This window comes from Epinephelus lanceolatus, chromosome 12 (assembly GCF_041903045.1).
Source record: "Epinephelus lanceolatus isolate andai-2023 chromosome 12, ASM4190304v1, whole genome shotgun sequence".
NCBI lineage: Eukaryota > Metazoa > Chordata > Actinopteri > Perciformes > Serranidae > Epinephelus > Epinephelus lanceolatus.
Window position 1 is genome coordinate 14,184,470 of NC_135745.1, and position 19,672 is coordinate 14,204,141.

General features: G+C 41.4%; 1 protein-coding gene across 2 annotated transcripts; it reads right to left on the reverse strand.

Moving 5' to 3' along the window:
* Positions 1–640: 640 nt before the first annotated feature.
* LOC117271660 (arylsulfatase I-like) lies at positions 641–19,389 on the reverse strand. 2 transcript variants are annotated; one of them, XM_078172986.1, is made up of 11 exons: positions 19,190–19,389; positions 16,607–16,790; positions 15,486–15,625; positions 14,651–14,800; positions 12,666–12,740; positions 12,376–12,550; positions 11,394–11,630; positions 6,684–6,830; positions 5,668–5,815; positions 4,340–4,944; positions 641–4,239 (listed from the first exon to the last, which is right to left on the reverse strand). In XM_078172986.1, the coding sequence occupies exons 2-11, from the start codon at positions 16,772–16,774 to the stop codon at positions 3,817–3,819; spliced, it is 2,268 nt and encodes a 755-aa protein (XP_078029112.1). In that variant the 5' UTR covers positions 16,775–16,790; positions 19,190–19,389; the 3' UTR covers positions 641–3,816. The 2 variants fall into 2 exon arrangements, with proteins under 2 accessions (XP_078029112.1, XP_033505873.2); XM_033649982.2 differs by having other exon boundaries at positions 4,340–4,947.
* Positions 19,390–19,672: the final 283 nt, after the last annotated feature.

The following is a 19,672-nucleotide window of genomic DNA, read 5'->3' on the forward strand; positions in this document are numbered from 1 at the left end:
AGCGTGGAAAATCCTTTTTTAACCCAAGTTTGTGTGTATGTGTTCAGGTTTTCAAATGTAGACAGGCTCGGTAGACTCAGGACTGCCAATCTGCAGGGATTGTTGATGTCTGGTACCACCTAGTGGTTAAACCTGGGTTGTGCATTAAGTTTCTAACATGAAACACTGAATGTAACTGATTATATTTTTTATCTCATCTTTTGTCATACATTAATTATGAACAATTTAGATTAACACAATCCTCAGGGTTTGTATCAGAGCTGGAGGCTGTAGACTTTGAGTCTGACTTCAGTCACAAAGAGAGGACTTGAGACTGATTTGAGGTTTGACTTATCCCAAGTTTGGTCCTGGTATAATCCCAATGCACTAAATAAAAATTGATAACACAGTAACAGGCAGGCTTTGTACATATAAATGTTTTAGATCTGTGGAGTTAAAAGATTTAATGTTAGCTACAGGTTTGAAAATGAAGTGTCCAAATGCATAATTTGAATGGTCAGCATTCAGACATCAAGGACTTGCAATTTACCATTGAAGACTTGTGACTTGACCTGGACTATTCCCAAAAACATATTCAAACATTTAACTAAAACAACCTTGATGATTGGTATGCTGTAAACATAAAAGGACAAGGTCACAGTTAAATTTATTTATCCTTTATTTACTCAAGGTGGAGACATCAAGCGTCCATTTAAACCGTTCTCAGGAGTTCTCTGCTGCACGCTCACACAGGGTGCTGTTGCAGAGCGGCCACAGTCGTGGTTTGTTAGATATTGTGCAAATACACTGAAATATTTAGAGGTTAGGTGTCTTGCTCGAGGGGAGAAAACCAACATCTTACTTCAAAGAGGTTTCCCATGCTGGTAAAAATTTCTGCTTAAACAGTCCATTTCCCCCGCTGTTTTCTGAAAACGTGAGCTTTAATTGACAATATAAAATTATTAGGACTTTTACATCTGTGAAGTTGATAGAAGAAAGTTGCACAGGCTCACTTTGTTTTCACTGGAGTCAAGAGATCTCTACATATGTGTCAGAAGGAACGGTAAAACCAGAGCAGTATGGTTATTTCCCCTAAAATATTTACCTGCTGACTTATTTCAGCGCATTCTTTTATGATTTATTTGATTTCTCCTTAAAACAAATGCAAACATGGTTTAAATAACTTAAAGGGACAGTTACAGTTCACCCCCAAATAAAAAATACATATATTTCCTCTTACCTGTAGAGCAAATTATCAATCTAGATTGTTTTATTGTGAGCTGCTAAGTGTTGGAGATATCGGCCGTTCAGATGTCTGCCTTCTCTCCGTCATAATAGAACTGGATGGCACTTGGCTTGTGGTGCTCTAAGTGCCAAAAGACCTAAGTTTGAAAAACTCAACAGCAATATCTCTTTCCAGAAATCATGACCCGGTAAATGAAGATAATCCACGGACCTTGTGGAGAGCAGTTTCAGGTAGGAACTATTTTCTGTCTACCAAACAACACCAGCCAACTGAAGCACAGCACAAAAGGAAGCGTGCATCTCATAAACGAGAGGCTCATGCTCGTGCGAGATGTACAGATTACTAGTGTCCTCCTTAGCTGAGCTGTGATGCTAGATGAGCTAGCAGTAGATGCACGCTTCCTTCTGTGGGATGATGTGGTTGGCAGGTAGAAAGAAAATAGTTCCTCCCAAGACACTTTAGATTGATTTATAGCACTACAGGCAAGAGGGAAAATAATATTTTGATTTTAGGGTGAACTATCCTTAAAAACGAAACTTGTTAGAAGTAAAATGCTGTATTTTTAAAAAAGGCTCTCTTGTAGGATTTTGTCACTTATTGTCATGAAAATGCTTACAAATATTGAAATATTAATATTGTGTTAGTCTCATATAGGGCTAAATAAGTTGTTAAATAACCTGTTCATGAGACAGTTTCTGCTGTTCACAGTAGCATGTAGTGAATTAAAAACACAATACTGTAAATTCATAGTCGAAATATCCTTGCTATTAGCAATACATTCAAACAGCCACAGTATCCAAAGGCCTGTTTCAGCCACAGTAACATATCAAGAAAACCAACACATGTATACAACATGTATCTGACAACAAATATTAGAAACATCTGTATTCACTGGGTTGTGCTACAAAAAATGTGAAAATATTAAAACCTTGTCCTTTTTTGTCGCATGTGACCAGGAAAAACAAATAAAAATAGTTACATTATTATAGAAATAATTATCACAATCATGCACTTTGACTGTAAAAAGTAAACATTTGTCTCAAAACCCACATCTGGGATGTTTAAGTATGAAACCTCTGTTAAAACAGATTCTGGTCCATTCTGCTCAAAGTTAGAAAACATAAATTATTTACAGTGTAAAAATACATCTTACTGTCACACAGTGTCGGTCCTTGTATCAAGAACTCTGTCAGTTTGTGAGTGAGACCAAATAAAAAAGGATAACAGACAATAATGAGGAAACAGTGGACACACAATTTATAAAATCACATAAATCAGGTGACGGTGCAGAAAACTGTAACAGCCGTCACAACAGTAAAACCACCTTACCACCAGAATTTAAAGGGTCAGTTCATCCAAGTCACAAATACATTTACCTGCAGTTAGCAATATCTTGCCAAGTATGACTGGCGTCTGATTATCTCTGCTCCCATCTCAACAACAAAGCCTCTTTCCAAAAACAATGCACCAGTCAGCAGTTTACATTGGAAACAACGGTTAACAACAGAAATCTTGGCAACAACTGCTCTTAAAAGCTTGGCAAATAAAAGTGAATCTACAGTATCTGGATGATCACATATTATGAGGGATAAGTCAGAAAATTTGTGATGATTTGAGTGAACCGACCCTTTAAAAGTCAATGAAAAGCCTGAATTGAGTCTTAAGGCCCTGAAACACCAAGCCAACAGTCAGGCGTTGGTCAATGTTGGGGCCATTGGTGAACGTCTGTGGCCCTAATTTGCGGCAGCTTTCTTTCCTACCATTCAGCAAACTGAATCGATGTTGGCGAATGCGGAGCCCGTCGGTGAATGAAGTAACTCTGATTGGCAGTTCTGCTCAGCACATGAGCAGAGAAACAGAAGTGAGGAAAGTAAACAAAGAACTAAAGTCAAGAGGCAGTGAGACCAAAACAAACTTGTTACTTAAGATTATTTTTCTTTAGGCATTGAGCTCTTTAGCTAAAACAGTTTGTGATGGTTTGTGTTATTGTTCATTGGTGCACGGTAAATATGCTCTGTTCTGTCAACACTGGTTTGTGTTGCTAATGTGCTAACTGGCTAACTAGCATCCAGACGGTCTTCCGGTTTCCCTTTTTGAATGATGAATACAGACTACCGCCGTCTGCTAGTGTGGAGAGTTATTTGCTGTCACGCATGCGCAGAAGGTTCATGCTGCTTGGTTGTTGGATGAAGTCCTTGCAGTGTGTTCATGCGCAACCTTAAGGCCAAGACACAGTCAACATGAGGCAATGCAGCAGAAGGTCTTTGTTGCTGCTAATTCTTTGAAGTCGGTTTGGTGTGTCTGGGCCTTTATGTGTGAGGTTCTTACTGATCCAGCTGGACTGTCGATGTCACCTCAGATCTAAGACGAGATATTTGACTCTTTTCACTTGATTTTTAGAGGAACGTGGAAAAGTGAAGCCAGTGAAAGGACATGCTTCAGAAAGAAGTTCGCTTCAACTGAACGCAGTGGAATTATCGGTTACCACTTTTTTTTCACGTAGGAAGCGAAGATGTTTTAATGTATAAATATTTAAAAACATTAAAGTCTTTGACACAATCATTTTATGGCTCCAGGTTGAGGCTGACACCTCAGATCCGATTAGACATCATCCTGGTGTTGAGTTTCAAAAAGAACGACCGCAGCTCGCACAACGGGCACTTTGGCTTCTTCCTCTTCTTTTTACCGCTCTTACCCTTCTTGTACACTCCATTATATTTTCCCTCCTCGTCCTCCTCTTCTTCCACCCAAGGTTCCCAGGCTCCACTGTGCTGGCTGGGATCGGCCCGAGGGTCGTCAGGAGGAAAATAAACCGGCACGGCTGTTCGGTTGTAGTAGGCGAGTCGGGCCATCAGCTGCTGGACCACATCTGGTCTCTGGTCTGCCAGGTCCTGCCGCTCACACGGGTCGGCCGTGATGTTGAACAACCAGATGTTCTTGAGCGTGGAGGATTTGGGTCTCGATGAGACAGCACGTTCAAGGTTCCACCAGCGACCAGGGAGAGTGGGAAGTACCTGAGGATCAAAATGTGCAGTTAGTTATGTTCTTCATGATCAGTTCAAACAGTAGAGTTAAAATAATCCTACTAAAATGGGTCTAAATGCGTTGCAGTACCTGTGGGGGGACCCAGTCTCCATGGCCTGGGTCTCCTGTTAGCAGCTTCCAGTCTCCAACTCTGATGGCAGCCTGGACCGATGCATCCCACACTGGCTGGAAACTTAACTGGGGCACCGGATGGGACATGTTCTGGTGTTGGAATAATGTCCGCCTGGACTTTGACTTTAAATGTACTTTGAGCTTTGTCTTGGATTTTGGTTGAGGTGGTCTTTCCCTGGACAGGTTCTGTTTCTGGGATATGTTGCGCCTGGATTTCGACTTTAAACGTGATTTGATATGAGGCTGAGTTTTAGGGTGAGATGTTCCTTTTGCTGATGGAGCACCGCTGTAGTGGGACTCCAGAGGAGGTTTGTAATGTGACTGTCTCTGCTTCTGAGGGTAAACTTTGGTGGTGGGTTTGGGTTTGGGTTTAGGTTTGGGTTTGAGTTTTGACTTTGGGAGGGGTTTAAGCTTCAGTTTGGGAAGTTTCTTGGATTTAGGTTTGGGATGAGGCTTAGCAGCAGGATGGGGAAATGTTGGAGGTTTCTTCAACTTGAATGCTGACTTCTGCTTTGGTTTCTGCATCAGGATCCTCTTATTCTTTGGATTCTTTGGGCCTTTGACTACTGATAAATCAAAGAGAAACAGGTTTGATGAATGAGGAATACACGCTTCTTTAACCTTCATTGATGTTGTACAAGATCCCTGGCAGATATTGTTTTTACATTATTCAATTTTTATGTCACTTAGGTATCTGTAAGAGGTGCTACTGCTTACATGTCTTTATTCTATACATCCCTTTTTACCACCCCATTAACTTATCTTACCATACCATCTTCTCTTAGCACCAAATGTCTCTTTATTTGCTTTGACTTTTATATTACTTCAATTTTCCTGTCCTCCTTACGTATATTTAATTCTTTTCCTAGTTCTTTGCATTGTTTTCTTAAATTCTCACTCTGCAAGCATGTTTCAAGAGTATCTCCCTCCATGGTGTTTGCATGTGTTAACAAGAAGAGCCTGTAGACATGCTAGTGGCTCTGTGACGTTCCATGTTTACCACATTCACCATCTTAGTTTTATGTATGAGCATGCTAACATTAGCTAATTTGCACTAAACACAAAGTACAGCTGAGGCTTAATACTATACGTTCTGCAGGTATCTGGTCATAAAGCAAAATATGTTGACCTGATGATGGTCCTTGGTAAGAAGTTAAAGGAAATAATTCATACAAATATTTCTGTGAGAGTGGAAAAACAGATTATACTCATAAATAAGATGCACTGACACCTCGTAACCTGAGTACAGAAGTAGCTCTCTGAGTACACCAACTTCTGGTAGTTACCTAAGGGTTCCTCTGCGCTGACATCCCAGCTCATGGTTTGAGCGTGAGGTTTGTGCAGAGGGTCAATGTTGTGAAGGATCTCCTGACGAGGTGACTCCTTCCCTTCACTGATGGCGGGCCAAACATCAAAACCATCCAGCCCATGACTCTAAGAGGGAAATAAGTGCACTCATATCACAGAGAATAGACACATCAAGTCATATGCAGACTAATGAGAGAGCCCTTTTATGTGTGCAATTAAGTACTGTGGAACTCTGACAACAGTCTTACTTCATTTTACCACACAGGAATAAATGATAATAAATTTCCTTTGGTAACAGACGCTACCGAGTTCCTGGATTAGTCAGATACTGTCTTGATTGTAGCCAAGATAGCCTTGTTTATCTGCTTTGGCAATGGAAACCTACTCACATACGATGCCAACAAAGCTATTTGGGAGCTGTACACACACTGCATTGACGTGCCAATAAAAGTAATATTTACGTCTGAACTAAAACACAAAGCGTCTATGTAGCCAGTTGTCTAGAAACACTGCACTTATCGTGATAGGTCAAGAGCACACTTATCTACATGATAGCAAATACAGACAGTTTTACAGGAGCACTGTAACCTGAACTTCGGAGGCCAAACTGAAGATTAATGTAGATGGAGCTCCTCATTCAGCTCCAACCATGACAACAAATAAACTCGTGCATGAACATGAAATCCGTGGGAGACACTGAGCGAGTCAAGTTACCACAGGACTCTAGCAGAGTAAAATTTGCTGAGACAACTAGGAAAACATACAGAATATAAATCCAGTGTACTCTGGACTGTCTTACAGTAAAGTGATTGCTTGTATCAGGAGCTTGGGTGGCTGCATCCCTAAAACTCGTCTGTTTTACAGCACAATAAAATGGTTAGTAATGCACTCAGTGAGAGTGCCTCTTCTGTGGTACCTACTCTCTTATACTGACAGGGATCAGAAAGCATCAAGTAGGAAAAAGGAGAAATTGCAAAAATATTGTTTCACTGACCTGGCTGGTGTTTCCCCCGGCCAGGCCCACCAGTGTGGGGAACCAGTCAGTGATGTGCATTAGAGCCTTGGAGACCCGTCTCCTGCGTTTTAACAGGGGGCTGTGCACGAACGCCACTCCACGGATTCCACCTTCCCAATACGTACCCTGGAAACACAGTCAGGAAGTTTAACAGTTTGTAATGCCATTCTCATTAGTATGGGGGTAGGATAATGTTACGGATATGTCCCCCTTCTGTTTTTGAAAATTATTCTATCCACACAACCTTCGTTTAACAAATTACACACCAGAACACAAGGATGACTCCAAACTCTTGCCCACGTAAGCTGTCTCCCGCAGTCTTCACTTGTTGCAAAGGTCGTAAAGTGCACAGACTATTGTTACTTTTTAAAAACACCTATTGGAGATCTCATTACCATTGTTTTTCCTTTGATACAAGTATGAAGGAGCTCACTCCTAGATAAAAGTAATGCTCTGGACACGCGCGCTCGTCAACAACAATCTCACTCTCAAAACTGTCCTGCTATTTGATTGTTCAACCAGTCCTGATGACCCAAAACTGTCCTTTCTGTCAGACTTTAAACCACAGAGGCCGAGGCAAAGCAAATAACACAAGGTGCAGCAGATGCCTCCCTTTGTCTGTGAGGTGGTGCAGCAGTCCTAACTTTTAGTGTAAAGTAGTCTTTAGACCAGGGGTGTCAAAATTCTTTTAGTTCATGGGCCACATCCAGCCCGATTTGATTTCCATTGGGCCGGACCAGTAAAACCGTTGGATAATAACCACACTTCAAAAGGTTCCCTTTTTTTTAGTGTAAAGACATACAAACATTCAAATTCAGTCTGTCTACCACTCACTGTCATTACGTGTAATGCTGGCATCAAAACACAAAACTAAAGTTGAAGCTATTGAGGAAGCAGGTTGATTTATCACCTGTCTTACAAACCATTTACAAATCAAAAGTTTTGGCAGTGCCTTAGCAGTCGGGTTCCACCAGTATCGTTTCAAGTTGGAAGTCTGATACAGATTCTTTTATTCTGAAGCTGCTGTTTGACAATATTTTGCACAGTGTTTAATATCTTTAAATATGACCACAAAAAGTATTCAATGTTCTTGGAGAGAACTGTATTCTGGTCAGGGTGGAAGCCTTCGAAGCAACATTTTACATAAAGTATCTACTCACTGTTTAAACTGCTCCTGAAACCTGGCACCTCTTAGCCTTCAAAAGTACATCATTAGGTGAGTAAAGTCACCCAGTGGGTCAGACTAGACCCTATGGCAGGCCCGTTCTAGCCTGCTGGCTGTATGTTGGACATCCCTGCTTTAGAATGAGCGGTCCAAAAAAACGTAAACAAGCGGGCAGCCCATCGTTGTTATTGTTTCAAGCTCATTACACAAAGCAACAATGGGCATGCGCGAGTTGAGAAGATGACATCGTTTTCCAAAACGCTCTGTTTTACATGTTTACATAAAACATAATGGGCACAGCTATTGTGACGTCACCAATTGGTCAGTGGACTTCTGTTTTGAAGCCTCAAGTTCGGCCTTTTGGCTGTTGCCACCTTGGTTGTTTGGAGCCAGTAGTGACCATATTTACAATGCAAACAAGTGGGTTATGTAAAAATTCACCTCCCATACAGCTGTCATGAATGGGGAAGTTAACTATGGAGACCAAAACCGTTTTATGTACCAGGCTGTTAACATGTTTATTTCTGCTGTAAAGTCAGGCATTTTAACATGGAGGTCTATCGGGATTGACTGGCTTCTGGAGCCAGCCCCATGTGGCCATTAGAAGAACTGCAGTTTTGGCACTTGGTGTTGGCTTCATTTTTTAGTCCCCGAGGTTGCCTCTTGTGCCAAACAGATACAATGTAGCCGGAGTTTTGACAAATCTACCTCTTAGATGTCATTTTAAAGCTATAGTGCATAACTTCTACAGGTCTGTAAATGTCCGTTTCACCCAAGCCACTACTAGAGGAGATTACACAATGCTGATTAAGCCGATCAGCTCCTCTAACATCTCGCTGTATTTTTCAATATATATCATTTTTAGTATGCGTGTAGACCGGCGACATTCCCGCGCTGGCGCACAGGAAATGCTTCCTCACAACAAGAAGGGAGGGGGAGGACGAGCGGAGAGTGTCACAGCAAGAGGTAGAGCGCAGGTAGAAAGAGAAAGCAACGTGGCGGAGAAGCGGCCGAGACACGGTTCAGAAGTGGATCTTACCACAAAGAAAAGGCCTGGACGTTTGGCTGAAGGTCTATTAGCAAAGAAGGAAAGTGACCAACGGAGAAGGCAAACAAGGATTTGTATTGGCGTCACTTTTCCTCGGTGGAGAGCCCTGAAGGAAGAAATTGGGCTGAGGGCAGACACCGATGTTGCCTTGCTGCTGTTGGGTAAGTAAGTGACTTGGTTTATAATTATATTATGAGTAGTATGTGTTGCTGTTACATGTACTGGACCTAGTACTTTATTATTTTCTTGGAAATGGTGCTATGAACGTAATGTAATGTTAGCAGCCTGGTGTTCGCCACGTTGTGTAGCATTGTGTGCACGGTGTGTAGCATTGTGTACACGGTGTGTAGTGAGTGTTACTCTGTGTACACGCTGTGTGGCGAGTGTTACTCTGTGTACATAGAAGTGCCGCCGGCTTATTAGTTGTAATAATGCATTATCCGCTGGGAGGCGACAGAAGTTACGCACTATAGCTTTAAAATATCTTGGTTTTAGTAACCTAAAACGTGTCTACTTGTGTGGACAAGAGACCAAAATGTAACTTAAAATGTTTCACAGGTAAAAGACTAAAAGTTTGTAACCACCTTCAACAATTGCTGAATTAATATCTCCTTTGTCCTAAGATCTTTATCACTTATGGGGCTAAAAGGAAAGGCCATGTTGTTACAAAAATCAAAGGGTTTATCTGTATAGTGTTCACTTAAACTCAGCTTGTCAAGCTCAGCTCTACACTGTCAGACACGTAAGTATTTTAAAGGGATAGTTCGACATTTTGGCAAATTCGCCTATTGCCGTAATCCCTATAGTCATATGAGTAGGTACATTACTTTTAATTGTCAGTGCGTGCTGTTCTGAGATCGGTGGGGCAGAGCTGCCCGCTGAAATGGAGGTGAACAGTACAGGTCCCTCTCTCCCTCAAAACTAATCAAATACACCATCAAATGACTCCAAAACGCTCTTGTGGACAATTTGTAGCTTACACATTCACCACGCTATGAAATAATAATGTAATATTACGAGACAGAGTTGTTTTGAAGCCAAATGCAGAGCCGGAACTACATTCCAGACATACAGTACTTGCTGGGCGGAGTGATTTCAAACAGCTTATGTTTAGTGCAGTTACTCCCGTCATCAAAACAACAAGTTTGTTGAGAAGAAGCCAGAATATACAGAGGAAGAGTTACAGGTTTTGGAAGAAGAGAGAGCAAGAAGAGAGGTTGAGGCTGCTGAGCAACCAGGGGCTGAGGGGAGACCCAGAGACGGTGGTGTAAATGTGGGGCTTACTGGCCACTTTATTAGGTACACCTGTGCAATATAAATATAGAGTACGCCTCAAAATAATCACCGGAACACGGGGAGAACATGCTAACTCCACACTCATAAATCACCACAACTCCTGAGGGAACAACAACATAAAATGTTTCCTAGCAGTCTGTTTATTCCCAACAACGAGAAGTAATGCCAGTCACTTCACTATATGCTCTGGGCAAGCACTTATCCATAACATAACCACAACAACATTTGCATTTTAGCCTTATTTACCATGCTTGGGTTGTAGGCTTATGTTACTCAACATGGAGGTAACGTTACAGCAGAGGGATTGGTGAGCGAAATACACAGCGATCACTTACCACTTCTGCTCATTTTGTGATGCCGACAGATGGTATGACAGTATCTTTCAAGAAAAGCGTTTGAACCATTCCTGAGCTTCTGCGCTCCATCCTTTCAGTGTAGTCCTCTGGTAAAAAATGGTTGGAGCAAACAAACATTTTCCAGACCATTTCCACAGGCGTGTTGGGGTCGATGTCCAGCACAAATAGCCATTGTTTCATCCTGTCCGTATTACTGGTTGGAACTACGTGAAACTTCACTCTGCTCCATGTCTTCAGCTTGTTACCGCAACCTTTTACAATACATGTGTAAACCATGATTTACAAAAGCACTTGTAAACTTTCCTCAAACCTTCTGGTGTGTCCAGCTGACGATACCGCAAATGGCTACAAGCAATAACAACGGCACTGTCTCAGCTGCGCATTGTGTCACTCCGCCCAGTGGTTTACTCAAGAAAGTAGTTCCAAGTATTTGCTTTGTGTGTCGTAATGTTACTTAATTATACATTATTATTTCATAGCGTGGGGAATGCGCAAGCCATGTGTTGTCCACTAGAGCGTTTTGGAGTCATTTGATGGTGTATTTGATTAGTTTTGAGGGAGAGAGGGACCTGTACCGTTCACCTCCATTTCAGCGGGCAGCTCTGTCCCACCGATCTCAGAACAGCACACACTGACAATTAAAGGTAATGTACCTACTCATATGACTATAGGGATTACGGCAATAGGCGAATTTGCCAAAATGTTGAACTATCCCTTTAAGGTTAGCATGTTCTCCACATATGGTATGTTCATATATTAATGTGCCAGCGAGTCTGACTGTAAGCAGTAAAATTTATGTACAAAATGTGAGAGGTTATGAGTACCTTTCGGCCTCGCAGTGGCCAGTTGCTCCCTCCTGTGAAAGGCTGGGCACCATTGTCAGTAGAGAAGATGATGACGCTGTTCCTGTAGTATCCATACTTTCTCAGAGCATAGGTTACATTTCGGACCGCTTCGTCCACTGTGGACACCATGGCAGCAAACTTCCTCCTGGCAACGTTCGCCATGTCACGGTAGGGGTAGATGTAGGACTTGGGAGTCTGTAGAGGAGTGTGAACTGCCTGGAGGAAAACATTATGTATATATCGTATCATGGTATGACCATAGTTTATTTAATAAAGTGAAATACATTTTTTTTAGATATGCCAATACTGTCAAACCAATATTGTTAATGTTATTTTGTTTAGCTAACTCACTTTACTCATCCTTTTCATCCACTTCTACTTCAGTTAGTCATTTCCTAAATTTCCCAGAATGCCCCACAACCCTTACAATGAGTCAGTTGGAACTCAGTGTTCTCTGCTTCCTACTCGGGAACATTTAAAATGAAACAACCCTTTGTTTTGCTGTTCCTTGTCAGGGCATCAGCTAGATTGCCTCAAACCCCTCAGCCTATAACTTCACATGAAATAAACATGGCTGCCCACAAAAATCAACAATAAACAAATATCACTCTTCTGTGTTTAAACTCTTTTACCCTCTTTTCTGAATGCTTTTAATTAAATGGTTTAAGGTCAATGTGGGCCACACAGTCTGTAATATGTTTCTGATGCTCATAGGAAAACAAACACTTTAATGTGGCCTCAACATTATTCCAACATTTCTGACTTCCCACATCGAGGCATAAACTAACGCAGCATTGAAAATCATGTCATGCTCTGTTGTATTTGACCTATTTTCTGCAATTATTCATGAATAAAACATTCTTTATGATTTTTAGGGGCTTAAACTTAAGTCATGTTCCAGAGATACTTTACATGGATGCTTTTATTGACATTTTTCTGATATCAAATCTCAGCGTGATACCTGGAGGGAGAGCAGCAGGAAGAGCGGCCTGCCCGTGGGGTCGTGACTCTCGAGGATCTTGCGGGCTCTTTGTGTGAAGAGCGTGGTGGAGTACTTTCCTTCCTGGCCCCACGCCACACCCTCGTCGTCATGGAGATCGTACCCACACAACCCAGGGCCATCACAGGACCCATAACTGGGGACAGATGGAGACGTGAGTTAAAGAACTAGACAATGAAAACATAAACACCAATTACTCTTATCTGTCCGGGTTATTTCTTATAATAATAGTAATCATCATCCAGTTTTACCTGTAGTAATCCACACTTCCTGTTAAGGAACCAAAGAAAGTGTCAAACCCCTTTCTGGTGGGCAGGCACGCCTTCCTGGAGGGAAGAAGAAAGAGATACTGTACACAAGCAGTTTTCAAAGCTATTAAGCTGAGGAGTTTTCCTAGTTAGATTTACGTTCTTTTTTTGTTCTGTTTTTTTTTACGCAAACACATAGAATGCATCTTCGACACCGAAGAAACATTAATTTCCTTCTTCAAAAAGATCTGCAAAGGCGAACAGTTTTTAACCTACATTGTTTACGTCCATGTTTGCTAGTGTAAATCACTGACAGGAATGTAAAGGGGATTAAAACGCTGCTTCATGGTGCTACTAATGGTCAAAAACATCACAGGGTGCCTTTAATATGCAGTACAAACTACAAAAAACTAACATTACCGTTAATTTGCACTTACATTATTATACACATGACTATTGTCACACATGTATACTGCCAGATATTAATACATACTTTCAACATATTGTACCACAGTAGCCAGAACTATAACTATAATATTATTACTTTCAATAATGTTGTTGTAAGCTATACTGTCATTACCTGCATCTCTCTCTCTCTCTCTCTCTCTCTCTCTCTCTCATTGTGTCATGTGGATTACTGTTAATTTATTATGCTGATCTGTTCTGTACGACATCTATTGCACGTCTGTCCGTCCTGGAAGAGGGATCCCTCCTCAGTTGCTCTTCCTGAGGTTTCTACCGTTTTTTTTTCCCCGTTAAAGGGTTTTTTTGGGGAGTTTTTCCTTATCCGCTGTGAGGGTCCTAAGGACAGAGGGATGTTGTATGCTGTAAAGCCCTGTGAGGCAAATTGTGATTTGTGATATTGGGCTTTATAAATAAAATTGATTGATTGATTGATTGACATTTTACATCAAGTCTGTGAAAACATAGATGCTTCACACACATCTTCCCCGGACAGCAGAGAAGATCTTTACAATCAGCACAATTTCAAGGTGGGCACCCAACATTAAGATCCTTTCCCACTGCACAAAAAGCCTGCTAACATCTGGCTTTTTGATCCAATGTTAAAGGTTTTCACTCTGCATGACTCTGCAGTAGTCACAGGTATTTATCGGCTCCAACTCCAATCGGCATTGATGGAAAAACAACACCCGGGTAAACTCACTAATTTTAGCTGTTTTACAGGCCAGATGCAATGATGCACCATCCCAAAATACCGTCCGTCTCCACCCAAGCAGCGCTCAAAGATCAATCCAAATTAGTCTGCACTGTGTTTGAAAGAAAGACGGAATAAGTAGGCAATATATAAATAGAAGTTACCACTATAACATTTTCACTGGCCTCTGTGATCCTCTTTACTGTTAACTGACCTGTTCTCCAGCCTGTCTGTGGCATTGAGCATGACACACCAAATATACACACACACACACACACCCAGAAAGGCAGAGTCATGTGCACAGCTCTGGTCTACCAGCAATGGTAAAGGAGTCTAAAGCCCATTTTTAATGGCTTTACCTGTGTTTAAAAAACCTGTCCTGCGCTATAACATTAAGTGACGGCCAGAAAAGTGTTTTAGTGGAACATTGAAGTTAAATGTCATCACTTCATCCTCTTATCTTTGTACACATTTGGGTGAAACTTCATCATAATTCGCATTTAAATTCTTGAGTTATGGCTGAAAACATGTTTTGTGAAGTCACAGTGAGTTTGTGCTTTGAGCACCAGAGTCAAGTTCCATCTGGTCTTATCATATTCCAGAGAAGGCAGACATCTCCAACACTTGGCAACTCAGACCAAAACAATCTAGACTGATAAACTGCACTGCAAGTAAGAGGAAATATGTATTTTTGATTTGGGTGCATCTGATTTGTTTGGAATATAAAAAGTGTTTGGGTTAATAACTCCATAGTATTGATGTATTTGTTAGTAGTGAGCGTAGGATAGAAATACATGGTCGTGCTCATCCACCTGCGAAATCTCCACCTCACCTGTAGAAGCCCAGGTGCCACTTCCCGACCATATGCGTGGTGTAGCCGGCGTCACGGAGCCTCTCAGGCAGAGTGTCCATGTGTGAAGGCAGACAGCTCGGCTGGCTGGGTCTGATAATGGAGTGCTGCAGTCCCGTGTGGATCTGATATCTGGAGGAAGAACAAGTAAAAGACTTGTTATTGGCTTTCCACCAGACTAACTGCTCACACAGGATCTGCTAATAGGCCTCACAGAAGAACCGGGGACTCGTTTATCCTCGCTGCTGCTAGGCTGCCTAATCAATAATCAGATTATTCACTGCAGCTGCCTCGTCTGAAGCAGAGCGGTTGTCTTTTGATTTTGAGTTCGATTTCTTTATCTCTCTTCATTTTAAATGTGCCTCTCGTTCTTATTTAGCATGTTTCTGAAGATCAATCAAGTCTCATGTCATATGGAACTATTTATTGTAACACGCAGTAAAAAGATATTGAACAATTATTTACAGCAATCTGACAATAACATAAGAGAAAAATAAGATAAACACTTCCTTGTTTCAGCTTCTACAATGTGGGGATAGCTATTTTTCTTTGTTTTGTAACTGTAATTAAATATCTTCGGATTTCAAACTGTTAAACAATAATGAAGATGAATAATGAAGATAAATAAATGCGACTTCAAGTGAGAAAAACAGATGAATGTGTTTGTAACAGTTTAAAGTACAAGTTGTTCCGTACAATGTCTCAAAGACAGACACTCCCCGAAGTGGTGTCAAAATCCAGTCCAGTATCTCATATGGCAGACAGATGGACAAACTGCCAACATTTCATGCAGGAAGCCAGTAAAGATCAGCTGTACCTGCCCGTGATGAGCTGGCTGCGTGACGGCGTGCAGATGGGCTGAACGTAGTAGTTCTCCAGCGTCACGCCCTCCGCCGCCAGTTTGTCCAGAGTGGGAGTCTTGATGGTCGGGTTGTGGTAGCCGATGTCGTTGAAGCCCTGTTTTAGAAGTCATGAAATGGTTTTGTGTTGGGAGGATTCAGACGGAGATGATTTACACAGAACATTTGGCCCATCCATCTGGAGCAACAAAATGAACTTGACGGTTTAAATACAACTTTGGCGAGTCCTTTTCTCTCTTATGTGATACTTGTCTCCCAGATGGTTGTCATTAGAAAGGTTACAGACCCCTGATATACCTACTCAACTCTTTATATCTCCCTGTATGTAGGAGTCATTTTTATACTGTATTTATTTGTGTTTACATCTCTGACCATGTGTTTTTTGAGATAACTGATAGAGATGTGCTTTACTCAGGTTGCTACATGAGAGAGACATGCAGTTTTTGGTCATGCTCATGCAGCACCGTGACACCTGCCTTTGTTTTGTCACTTGTACCTCCTTGTGAAACATTTTGTTTTTTTCATGTGAGGAGCAAAGAAAAAGTTGCAACAGCAGCAATAAATCATGTCATTGGAAGCACGCATCATTACAAAACCTAACAGTAGCAGCCGTGTGATGGCTGTTTAACGCCAGCAAATAATCAGAACCATAGCCCGACTGATACGGATATTAATATCTGTGATCTTCCAATCAGTTTGTACAGAATTGAATCTGGGTTTTAATTGTTTATTCTCTCATAAAGGTGAAAATACTAAAAGTTTTCTGGACTTTTTTCTGTCTTACTGCTGAAAAAACATTTTGACTCAGCATATTTTTCCAATTTCATGCCACAATGAAACTATTAAAATATTTGGAACCCCATAATTTGAATGATATTATCGCCGGCAGCTGTGGTCCACAATGTCAGAAATCATCCATTCTCGTATGTCATATCATATTTGAAGTCTTGGTTGTAATAACATACTGTACTTTAAATACTGGTGTTGTAATAGATTAATATCTTGTCATACATAAGAGGTAACTACTGCTAGCGCATTATTTAACAGGAGACATTCACAGCTACTCTTTCACACACACCTGGTCGTCCGTGAGGATGAAGATGATGTGCGGCTGGTTCTTCTTCGGTTCTGTCTCATCATTCTGAGCGTTTTTCTCATTCTGAATTGGTTTGGTCCGCTGAGCACACAGGCAGTCCAGGCTGAAGAAAACACTCAGCACAGTCAGAGCAGCAGCAGCAGCCTGCATCTTTAATGCAGGAACCCTACGGAGAACAATGACAGCAACAAAGAAACAATAGAGTGAGAACTCATACGAAGAAAACACCAGGGAAGTAGCTTAAAAATGTTTGAGTCGGCACAAACTCACACACGCATGCCATCAGTGGCGGACTAACTGTAGATCATAAAACCACATTTGAGGTGGCCCTTGCCAACTTGGCTGTAACTGTGATCTGGAACACATCCATCTGGTGGAGGGAGAGCTAAAACTCTGAGGAGGTCTTTTTAACCATTTGCAATCTTTTGGAAGCGAATAATCATAATAAAAAGTGATGAAAATATTAGTCGTGCCTGGGAGAGCAGAGACACACCAGCTTGAATGTGACTTTTCTCACGTTCCCATAGTCTTATATGGTAATAACAAATATATACCGTGATAAAGTCACTTTTCTGGAAAAACAACTGAGCAACAATTCATGAATATATTAACCAGACAGGGACATCTGCTTTTGTCTAATCCAGCAAATGAAGAGACAGATTAAGGTACTTAAATTATGTAAAATCCAACACTAGCATGACGAAGTCCTGCACACTGATTTGTGAAATTAAAGGGAGAGCTAACACGGTATAAATGGTATGACAAAACATCTGTCTGTTGCCGATTTTATACGCTCTCACAGTAAATATTGTCCTGATCCAATTTTTAAAAACAAACCCAGCTTTCCGCACGTTAAAGCTGTAATTGGTATATTTTAAAAAACAACTCTTTGTCGTAGTCTATCAGCTGAAACTCTCACTATTTTAACGCAGTAGTACATGAGACAGTCAGTGTCATAGTCCTCTGTCTCCTCTTACTGCTTCTAATGGCATTTGCAAAAATCCACTGCGGCTGAATGAAAACAACCAATCAACCTAACGCAGCCGTCCATCATGTGAACTGTCAAAACTGTCAAACTATATGAATCATGATTCTGTTATTGCCTTTTTCTTGCCTAGAACGTTTTCAGGAACACATTTTAGTGCACTGTTTACCTGTTAAAGCTTGAGCCGGATGGAGCAATCCGACATGTCTGCTGATGTTGGAGTTTGTGATAGTGCTGCAATAGATTTTAGAGCTTAACCTAAAGGTTACTGTCACTCTTGATTGATCTGTCAATTATTTATTCAATAAATCAATTGATTAATCTGTCAATAAATGTGAAAATTAACTTTCACAAGTTGTGAGAGTCCAAGGTGATGCCCTCAAAGAGCTTGTTTTGCCTGAGCAACAGACCAAGACCTGAAGATATTCAGTTTTAAATTACATGAAACAAGCACACATTTTCTGCCAATTGATCAACATCGTTTCAGCACAGGTGGACTGCATAATGTTCGCAGCTGTTGTTTGTATTGCACCATAAACCTTACATTACAACGTAACTCAGGACAACATACTCCGGTCTAAAAGTTACCCCAGAGTCCACACAAGACTTCTCTGTGACAGAAACCATGAACAGAAAATCAAGCTTCTCAAAGACAACAGCCCATTTTAGAGAGCCTCCCTGGCAGACGGTGCATCCTGCTCCAAGTTTTTCACAAACAAAGGGGTGCAGAGGTGGTGTGTGATTTATCAAGGCCTGATTCACTGGTCGTGAGCAATACATGAAGGAATGCTGCCAGACGTGGTTGTAGCCTCGTCGGAAAAGAACGGTTGTTCATCAATACCTAAAACACAGCTTAAGTTCTCTCAGTCAGTGTTTCAGGGCTGTTAAACTGCTTCACATTAGATTTTACAGGTATTTCCATAGTCTTTAACCCTTTAATTTTGTGCAGGTTTGACATGCAGCTTAGTATTCTGTAAAGGAAAGGGGGGAAAGCAGATTGTATGTGTCTGTATCATCTAGGACATGTTTACAAACTTCAAAGCCCAGAGCTGCAGGCAATGTTGATTTTATGTGTAGGAGTAAAAGCAGCTGTCTTGGTCATAAAGCTGGTGGCCATTAGTTCTGTACTGATGTCTGAACTGGGTTCCCATTAGGTGAGCTACTGGTGTTCATGGAAACAGCACACACACACCTTTCCCCTCTACTTCTGTGTAAGTGTGTGTGTGTGTGTGCGTGTGTGTGTGTGTGTGTGTGTGTGTGTGTGTTGGACATGAACCCCTTTCCTGTGACAGCTCTGAGTGTGTTAGTTCAGACTATGCAAGCACAGACTGGTCCTGCATTAAACTTGCTTTGAAGTCTGCAGCCTGTATCAAGTTACAAATTAGCTGAGCCCCATTAGAATCACAGCATTTATCAATATCAGTTTTAATTTTGATTTTAACTCTGACATCACACTTTCACCCAGGTGCAAATACTCCAAACAGCTCCATGTGATGTTTAAAGTCAGGACATTTCTAATTGAATGTAAATCTCTTCCTCACAACAGCCGTGTTATTTCAAAGCCAGGCCTGAATCAATACCTCGATAGTGGATCAATGGGAGTGAACGGCTCTTCTCCCCCTCCTCTCCTCTTCCTCTCCGCCACTCTTCAGTTCATTCTTCAGTCCTCGGGTCTGTCTTCAGCTCGCAGAAAGTTTGGTTTGAGTAAAGTTTGCAGGAGACGCCGCATGTCCTCAAGTTTCCACTAAGCCTCCCTTCCTTCAGTCTGAGCGTCCACACTCCCAATGAAAGACGACCAAAGTCAAGACCGCCACAGCACCGCGCTCACACTTCCGGTCTGACCTCGCAAAATAAAACTGTTCTCTGAATGTGAATAATTGGGCTGTAAATGACAGCTAAAAATCTTTGAAATACAAATGCCAAGCATTAATGTTCTCCTGTAACAGATGGAAAAAAGCTGAATGCCCCTATCCTTTCCTAAAGTAACATAATCTTATTTTTGGTGTTATTACATATCACTGAGCTAGTTTGCAAGCTAATGAACTAGCTTACCTAGCTACTTC